At 38.0% G+C, this 10,165-nt stretch overlaps 1 protein-coding gene across 2 annotated transcripts; it reads left to right on the forward strand.

The window, feature by feature from the left end:
* Nucleotides 1-2,696: 2,696 nt before the first annotated feature.
* On the forward strand, nt 2,697-8,066 carry LOC126829515 (cholecystokinin receptor type A). 2 transcript variants are annotated; one of them, XM_050559452.2, is made up of 2 exons: nt 2,697-2,901; nt 6,052-8,066. In XM_050559452.2, the coding sequence occupies exon 2, from the start codon at nt 6,052-6,054 to the stop codon at nt 7,240-7,242; it is 1,191 nt and encodes a 396-aa protein (XP_050415409.1). In that variant the 5' UTR covers nt 2,697-2,901; the 3' UTR covers nt 7,243-8,066. The 2 variants fall into 2 exon arrangements, with proteins under 2 accessions (XP_050415409.1, XP_050415402.1); XM_050559445.2 differs by lacking the exon at nt 2,697-2,901 and adding an exon at nt 4,370-4,484 and having other exon boundaries at nt 6,052-8,065.
* Nucleotides 8,067-10,165: the final 2,099 nt, after the last annotated feature.

Here is a 10,165-nt window from a genome sequence, read left to right on the forward strand (position 1 = left end):
CAGGACTTGAAAAGAGACGATAATATTTCTTGGTCCAGGTCAGATTCGATTCCAGGACATTCTAGTTGGAAGTCAGCTTTATGGATTTGTGATTCGTAGGTCTGGGTTTATTGCTCAGAATGTATGAAACCTCATTTTAAATATCGCCGAAACAACTGTTATAACCGTTTAATGTTCTGAAATCTATAGAGGGGCACTAGGTTTAAATTGCGAGATTGAGAGAGAGAGAGAGAGAGAGGGGGGGGGGAGAGAGGGGGGGGTACGTCCACTCGACACGACCTAGGTCATTTCGGAACAAAAATGATGTTCAATTTTAATTTTATTCATTAATACGCATGCGTATAGGTGTCTTTAGCGTGGGGAAGAATCCAGAGGACCCGGAGAAAACCCACAAGCTTGGACAGGAGACCCTACTCCCAGTCACGTACATGCGCGAAATCGAAACCACGCCACTTGACTCTTTGGCAGACCTTATGATCAAATGCGCACGCGTTAAACCATTCGGCCATCCATACCGTCTTGCCCTTAATTCTTTAGCAACTCAAGGATGACGCATTATGTGAGAGCTAAATCTGCATATTTCAGATCTTTTGTTTGGCCTCAAATGTTACATAAATCATTAATTAGACATTTAGCCCATAATCAACTTTCTAGATCATCGGATGGGTATGATTTTCAGTGGATGTTTATAATCGTAACAAAGGTAACAATAACAATCGATTACAATATTCTTCAAACGACCATAACTTCGCTCAAAATGAATTAATTTGACTGAAATTTTCAATACATTATTTTCTTTTCATTATCTACTGTTTAATTTTTATAGCGAGAACTGTTAGCCCTTATACATCTTTACAGTAAATATATTCCCTAGACTTACAAATAATTCACCGGTTGCCATAACGAAATTGGCGAATATAGAGAGAAATGGGGTTTAACGTCCATTCGACACAAACTAGGTCATTTCGGGACTAACACATGGTTCAATTTTATTTCAATAATTCGCTTGCGCCTAGGGGTCTTTAGCAGTGGGAGGAACCCAGAGGACCCGGAGAAAACCCACGAGGTTGGACAGGCGACCCTACACCTTGCCACGTACAACCGAGGAATCGAAACCATGCCATTTGACTCAATGACAGACCTTATGATACAGCGCACACATGCTAACCACTCGGCTATCCGCCCCCTACGCGAATAGTATAGAATTATTAAAACAATCCGAAACAAAGTCAATTGAAGTCAATTTAATTTTGAGTAGCTTCACGCCGCTTTAATTTTAGGTGTACGGATTGCCACCAAAATATTGAATATTATTACATACATTTATTCCGTTTTGTCGGTTATACATACCATACAACTAGATTTAAAGTGATAACAAAATGTCTTTGGTGTTTGTTCAATGTACTCGTAGCGGTATAGAGAAGAGAGGAAGCTTTTTGCAGAGTTAATATTGACAAAACCACTTGAAATTGTATGGAAGGTCGGTAGGTTTGATTCATTATTTATATAATGCTATCATAGTGTGTGACGACAGTGAAAAGAACGATTAAATAATGTTAGTTTATGCTAAGGAAAAAATGCCTAAAACAAACTGCTTAAAATCTGTGATTTGTAAGAAGTTGATGGACATGGGTGGGGATAGTTTTAAGTAATATTTTTTATCTCACAAAAATATGGTTCGTCTATTTGCATTGAATAAACCACTTCAAAGAAAAATTAGATTTAATCTAGAATCTTGTTTGTCATGGCCCCATACGAGATTCACCAGTATATACATTCGAAAGTTCGTTGATGATTTTCTGGCGTGGTTCTGCCTTGTCGGTGGTGTAGGGCAGAGGCGTGCACTTAAAAGAACCCTTGAAAATTCGAATTCGAAATAAGAGAAGGCAGTAGCGCCGCAGAGCGGACAAAACTTCCCTCATAACACACAAAAAGTAGGTCACTTAACCCCATTTCATTCGCGATGGCTTTAATGTCCTACTTTGCTGTATCAACTAGGCTATTGAAGACGAGTATATCACGCCGCCATGCAGTGAGCTATTTGGCCCGGGCAGCCTACTCGTATATTTTACGTGCACGTCAGTGAGCACACTATTAATTTGACCTCGGATTTTTGCTCGACTTAACGACTACGAGATTTTGCATGTCAGGTCTTCCGTCCTGGACCACTAATAAGGGGAGACCAGACGGAAAAATTGTTGTGTGGGTGAACTTTTTTTTCCAAAGCATTTAGATTTCCTAATCTTTGCTGTTTTTGTACACAAACATGTTTAGCCTCTTTGCAAATCTTCAGAGTCAGGGGATTCTAGAAACACGGTATACAGCGACATCAAATGTTTTTTTGTCTTGGCTTGTGGTTACACCGACATCAAATTATTTTTTTGTCTTGGCTTGTGGTTAAAACGTAAACATAAGGATGAAAACATAAATTTATGTTAAATGCTAGTCATCATCACCTGAATATATTTTGTAGACACCTCAAGGCGTGGCAGGAACCTCAAATAAACAAAAAACGGGCATCTTCTAAACACTACAAAGAGAGTCCAACGTCCGTCTAAAGCGAGTAAAGGGTGACATTTTCCTCATCAAAATCAAACGATGTTCAATATTGACCTTTGAATTCACGATGATGATACATCGACATTAAGTTGTGACTCTAAAATTAATAAATTTAAACAATAGAACACCTTCATCAAGTCTTGTTGCTCTTTGGATTATCTTTGAGGGATGTTTTTCCAATCTTGATCACGAAGATCTATTCTTGCAGAGATTTGTTCACCAGAGATTTACCTTCTTATTAGTAAGGTGGGATTCAGTAAAATTTGTCGCAGTCTTGGAGGTTCTGAAATTGGATGTTTAGTGGAAGAATTTTGAGGATTGTTCTGCCGCTCTCTATATGAGGTAAGAGTCAAAACATATCAAAAATGGGAAATTCGAAAACGAAATGTTCGTTAATCTCTGCCGTTCAAGTTTCTTATCGTTTCTAACTGGATAATTGTGGATATTATCGTTGCTTTAAGCGGTTATTTCGACTCCGGTATATGCGCACAGCCTCCATCTTTGACGCAAACTTGTAATTTTGCAACCGAATGTGACCCATTGTGTTCAGGTTTCTTGAGCGAATGAAAACATTTTACGTTTCGGGCATTTGTCCGATTTTACAAAATGACCGTTTTTAGTCTTTGGATTTTTCGATAATACCTGCCATTGAATCAAGCCTCGTAATTTCGATTTCATGCTTTTGCTGATAAGGACGAGGGTCGCCTGTCAAACCTCAGGGGTAGCCACCCCCTTCCTACCACTGAAAACGTCTTCTACGTACAATTATTTTATACAGGTTTACCATAAGGTAGTTGTTAGATACATTATGATCCAGATTGTCTTGAGCCGATGTAAAACACTCTCTCTCCCCCCCCCCGACTCTCTCTCTCTCTCTCTCTTCTTTCTCTCTCTCTCTGATTTGGTTTTTAACAAGGAAGTATTTAAACTAGGAAGATCACGCTACATACAGTAACAATATATACTATAAACTGTACACGTCTTAAAGAGGCTATATCACCACTTAAAATTCAAATTATTTAAATACACGATCATTCTTGAATAATTTTAATAGAGACACAAAGTTAAAACCTACCATTTTAGTATTTCTTATGTAATTACGCCTGCGAACTTTTTCGGGCCATTTATCACGGACAGATTCCACCAAATCTTGTTACAATCATATCTACATTTCGTTTCTCGCACGCACTTTCTTGTACCCGCAATGGAAGATATAAGTTATGGGTTTTTTAGTTGTTCAGCTAAGGCACAAAAAAAAAAAAAAAAAAATACCCGCGTTTATGGCTACTTTGTGTTTTTGCGGGGGTAAGATCAGATAGAACTAACTGAACTACTAAATTAATATTTTAATAACTTGCATCGATACTAAGTATTGTATTCATAAACCCTTTGTCATGTGATTTTATATCCCGTAATATTTTGTATTCATAAACCCTTTGTGATGTCATTTTGAATACCGTAAAGTGGTTATTATTTATTTCCCAGCATTTTAAACTTAATTGATGAGAAAGGTACTGGAAAATAATGAAGATTCGGACTGTTGAAAATAAACAAATTTTAGTGTCTTCAGAAACCACGCCAACACCGATTTATAGGGTCTATGAAATGAAAAATTTAGGTTCGGCGATTTGATTTTTTTTTTTTATAAAGGGTATGTCGGGTAACCGTATAAACGCATGCATTTTTTGTTTTGGACATCGTTCTTGAGTATGAGTTTTGTTTTTAGACAAGAATGTTCCAATAAACAACAGACGCCACTTTAAATTTGTATCTAGAAATGCAACCAGGAAAATATCAATTACGAACACGAGTGAATTTCAAGTTAGATTTTTGCTTACTTCATATACAAATAATTATTTACTCTGTGAGTAATAACAGTTTTTGGGGTTCACCTTCTGGACGAGGAGAGACACAAATATAGCATTGTAAGTTTTGTTTAAACTATATTGAGCCTCATGCAGCTGCAACGTTATTATTATTATTTATTGTTTTAAATCACTTAGCCTCGTTCGTTGTGAAGGGATTTGTACACAGACTAAGCTGGGTCACTCACTCTTCAAGCTACTCTGATACTTTTATGCGTTGCTTGATGTTTTCTGAAATATTTTAAGTACTTAGTTTAGCATAGACGCCGATAAGTACCCCTTCGCCACTCCTTGTCCTCGTGGCTTCGCCTTCCGGTTATTGACGCGTAGCGAAGCGAAGCCACTAAGGCAAGAAATCTCACTCCGTCGCAGCTTCGCTTCGCCGTGAGTTAACATAAGGAATAAAGGAGTACTTATTTTTTTTTTATAGTTTAGAGCCAACTTCAATAGAAATATATTATATACGAAATTCTTGAATTCTAAAATATTAATATTACAATTAATCATGGTGCTTAAATATTGACATAGATCGATGTATATTATAAGGCACATTGACCTCACGTCATTGGTACGACGCTTATTGGCTCAATGCGCATCGATTCAATGCGTGTAGGACCATTAAGTGCTGGACTAAGATATTTACGAGCGTATCTATTAAATGCCAAACTAGTGAGCAGACCCCAGCCCATTATATCAATATAATTAATCTGTTTATTGGTAATTGCTACGGGATGGGTGCCCTTTTTTCAATTTAAAAAATAAAAAAAAATGTTGTGCCAATTTCTATCGATATGTAGCGTGTTTCTGAATTTTGTTTATTAACACCTGACCAAAAATCGTTTCGTTAAATATTTTCATGTTACAAATTTCATGTGTCCCTTATGAATGCGTGTCTAATCTTTTGTCAGCGATGTTAATATCCCCGTTTCTTTTGATATGACTTTCCTGTATTGCCTTTTATTAGTAATGGTTCTGTTTAAATGGTCTTTAATAGATTACCCTTTTAGCTAACTATCTAGTATTTTAAAACAACAGTTAACAATATTAGACTGCCTCATACCATTCAACATGTTTGTTAACAAATGACATGGGAGGCCTACTAAAATTAGCGTAAATCAAGCACAGTCGTTTTAAATTAGGGGACCAGAATGGTTAGGCGACAGAACACTGACCTCTCGACCAGATTGGCCCGAGTTCTAATCCCTGCGTGTGCTAAGAAGAACATTGAGCATTTGTCTAGTCCGTGTCTCACTAGTTAGGGGTGGGGCCTGCGGGATTTACAAGGAAAGTGTGCCTAGACGTTCAGACCGGACGGAAGAGTGAAGTACATCGCATACACATACAACCGGGCGTTCACCTAAAAGAAACTTTTAAAGTGGCAAATTGAAAACCAGTAGATGAAACGTCACTGCACCCCCACCCCTCAACCCCCCCCCCCCCGACTCACATTGCAAACGTTACTATAGAAATAAATAATACCACACGAACGAAGTACTGTTGACGATTGGTTAGACCCCAATCTAAACGAAACGAAATACAAAATCGATTTATCTGATGATTGTCATAACCCAAATGCATTTTTTTAAAAATTAGATGCTCTCTCACACCCTGTTTTGTATCATTGTAGATGTCGACGAATGAAACTGTTAATACAAGTCTGACTGAGCTGGAACCATGGATGATTCTAAATATGATCGAGAGGGACAACACCAAGAAACTCGCCTCCACCATAATTTACATGGCACTATTAATCATTATGGGACTAGTTGGCAATACGATCGTTCTTGCTGTCTACACGGTTCGGCTTCGTACGGGTACGACACGTATCTTCATTCTCGCTTTAGCAGTGGTGGATGTTCTGAACAACATATTCGGTATGTCAGGGGAGATCATCGACATTGTGCATTCTTACACTTTCCTTGATAACGCTATGTGTAAGATAATTAGATTCAATAACTATATCACGGTGTTTTCATCAATATATATTCTTATAGGTGTTTCTATCGACCGCTATCGCAAAGTCTGCAAGCCGTATTCTCGACAAATTACAGAAAATGGTGCCAAACTGATGGTAGGGAGCGCCTTATTTGCTGGGAGCGTAATAACCGTCCCAGCCATTATTCTGAACGGTATTCACGAGTATGAATTCCCCTATAATGGCCGAAACGTAACAGTGTCGGAATGTACCTTTAATAACTTCTACCAGGACACTTGGTACCCCAAGGTTTTGGTTGGTGCCCAGTTCCTTATTTTCGTGTTTTCTCTATGCATATTGATAACAATGTACCTTATGATTGGACGGAAAATTTTCATCCACAGCCGCTTCAGCTTCAAAAAATTAAGCGCCGAGAAGAAGAAGGAACTAGCTGGAGAAAAGAAAACCGCGAGGTCTGTTTCCTTTGGAGCTATTGAGGTAAACAAGGTATCCAACATCGAGGTAATGGAAGACAGTGCGGTGGAAACCAGCGAGGTTCAATCGGATGGAAACTCAGAAGCCATGCCTAGATACACCGCGAGACAAAGTATTCAGTTGAATAAGCGAATGAAGGCGCGAAAAATCAAGAACAGGACAACTCTAATGTTGGTTGGCATTACCATGGTATTTATTGTGAGTTGCGTCCCTTACCTAACTATATCAGTGATGAAGCGCTTGGATACGAATTTTGTCACGTCAATGAGTGATACGGAGTATAAAATCTATAATATATTTCTCAGATCATATTTTTTCAACTCGGCAGTCAATCCAATCGTCTACAGCTTCTGTAATGTCAGATTTAGAGAGGAAGCCAAGATAGTTCTCTTTCCTTGCTCCAGATAAAATGATAGGTAGGCTAATACTATTCGTGCCGTCGGAAATAGTGACATTAAAGGCGCACCAGGTACGAAATACGTTTTCAAGATCTATATCAACTGCAGTATTACGCACACCTCTTGTCAGACAAAAAGTGTTTATACGACTCTTGTTTTCCCGACAGTTAACGTGGATTTTTTTATGCTCCTAGTTGCATGCAGGAATGTACTTTCTATATAAAACACATTTCGGAATGAATGCGTTGCTGTCGTTTTTTTTATATAACATGAATTGGTGTCTCTTATAATTCATTCTTTTAAGACGAAATTATACGATAGTTGGAGTCTGGATGTGTTTGGGGTGGGGTGGGTGCTGTGATACTGCGCATTTAGAGTATCGTACTAAACAACATCCGATGTCTCTACCAACAGGTCTCGCAGTTTAACTCGGTGGACAGTTACGCATGTTTGCTGCCGCATGAAACTTGCGTAGTTTCGTATCTATTGGATTCCAGTTTTCATATTATCTTAATCCCGTTTCTTATTGTTTTTCGTTGTTATGTAATGCTCCCAAGGAGAGCTTTTCAACAACCCCAACTGTAACTATTAGTATAAATCTTTGATTTTATTTTGCATATCTCTTTTTATTATCTAATAGGCCTATTGTATATCACACAGGCCTGTCATTCTACTTGCAAATAAACGTCAAGTGTAAGACTAGTACTGATGTTTCAGTTCTAGGCATAAGCCTATATACATCTAATCATTTTGTATTCATATGTTTTCCGGTGTCGTTTGTTGTGTCTATGTTCTGTTTGGCAGTTACCCTGCATGTTTAAAGAAGATTTTATTTCTGTTTTGTCAGGAAAATAACAACTAAACGAGTCCATATGTTTTTTTTATTAAAAGAGTAGCCTCAGAACCCACAGTGTGCCTGTGAATAGAAGTGGGTTTAGATTTAAAATTAAACGATAAAATATTAATATTTAGCCCAAATAGCCTGTCCGAAAATTCAGTTCGAAATATTGATCAGGTCTAAAATGATCTCCAGATTTGCTTAACGTGATCAAGTAACGCATTCATTTATCTGCCTGGCATCATACTCAAGATCATTAGATAATACTATGTATATAACTTGGGAGATACTAATTGTAGGCCGGTTGGGGAGGTTCGGGAATTTCCGGAGTCTGCAATGATCGCGGCTTAATATAAATGAGTATGTTGGGAAATACTAACCCTAAACCTAATACTTTAAACAGGGTAGCAACTCCCGTATAACTAAAGCAATTGCGCAGGCATGACTATCCAGGAATTGGGGTCAGATCTAAATATTAAGGCCACCTGCAGATTTCGTCATGGTCAAGATATGTAAACAGGGTTGTTGTCGAGAATTGTGGGTTGGGGTTAGGGTTCGGGTTAGCGCTGGTCCTGTTTACATCTCAAAACCTTGACGAAATCTTGAGGTGGCCTTAATATTTATATCTAACCAGGAATTGGGTGGAATTTCGGGAGTCATCGCCAATCACATAATACATAAAAAATGAAAATTTGCATCTCTGCGAAATTTACTACAGAGAACAAACTAGTTGTACAAGACTAGGATATCAGTTTATAATAGTATTACATACATAATTAGCCTGTTTCAAACAGTAAAATGTTTCTGGGGCGACCCCATCAAATAAAGTGATAAATGTGAGACCGGGATGTATTCACATTTCTTCCTGATCTACTTCTCTAATATCATGATCATGACAGTTACCTCCCTTTTTTATAGTATTTTCTTTCTTCCTGGTTGTCGCTTGCATTTAAACTTTTTTTTATCTATGATAGACATACTAGTCATTTAAAGGGGGATTGGACTTGGTCGTCTATCAATAAAATGTAAAAATTTTGAATTTTAATGATATGACTACACGGTCACAGCAGATGTTCAAACGAGTTTGTATATAAATGTTCTCTTCATCAGCTTAGTCGGAGCTGAACAGTAGGGAATTAAACTCAATTTCATTTCATTTCATTATGTAAAATTTGGAACAAATCTGTCAATTCATTGTTGATGTTTTGACTTTGAGATTAATCAATCGTGTACAAATCTAAAGATTTGAGATTATTTTGACAAAACGGGCCAACTGCCCAACAAAACATGAATGGAACAAACATGAATATATCCGATAAGAACCATTAATTCCGAAATTTCAAACTTGTGGTGTTATACAGATACATGGGTTATTATGTTCACTCTTCCCCGACCACCCGAGTCACCTTTTTTAAGTAATAAAGTGAAATGGGGTGTAATATCTAACTTTTCTGACCTAACCATGGTAATGGAGATTAGATGAAATAGTGTTTTTAATGTCTTAGTTTTCTGCCCCGAGAGAGAGAGAGATGGAGTTTAACGTCCACTCGACACAAACTAGGTCATTTCGGGACTAATATATGGTTTAATTTTATTTCAATAATTCGCTTGCGCGTAGGGTGTTTAGTAGTGGGAGGAAACCAGAGGACCCGGAGAAAACCCACGAGGTTGGACAGGCGACCCTACTCCTTGTCACGTACAACCGGGGATTCGAAACCATGCCAGTTGACTCAATGACAGACTTTATGATACAGCGTGCACACGCTAACCATTCAGCCATCCAACCCCCCTTTCTGCACCGACTGAGCTAATGAAGGGTAAGCATTCTGCACACAGAGATCCATCTACTTCATACATCGAGAATAGACCTCTGTCTGAAATGGCCGCCATATCCAAAAATTAGTATACTGCTTTGTACTGCGGTTCCACTCCGTGTCACATCTGTCATACACACAAAGACTAGATAAACTGTTTCAAGTTTATTAAATGGAAGTGATATAAATTCTCGAAGTATACTTAGTGTTTTCGACTAAAATCGTCGATGTAGGACTTAAAATGTCTGTCAACTAGCTTAATGTATGTTCTCATGTTTAGT

The sequence above is a fragment of the Patella vulgata genome, chromosome 1, assembly GCF_932274485.2.
Source record: "Patella vulgata chromosome 1, xgPatVulg1.2, whole genome shotgun sequence".
Lineage (NCBI taxonomy): Eukaryota > Metazoa > Mollusca > Gastropoda > Patellidae > Patella > Patella vulgata.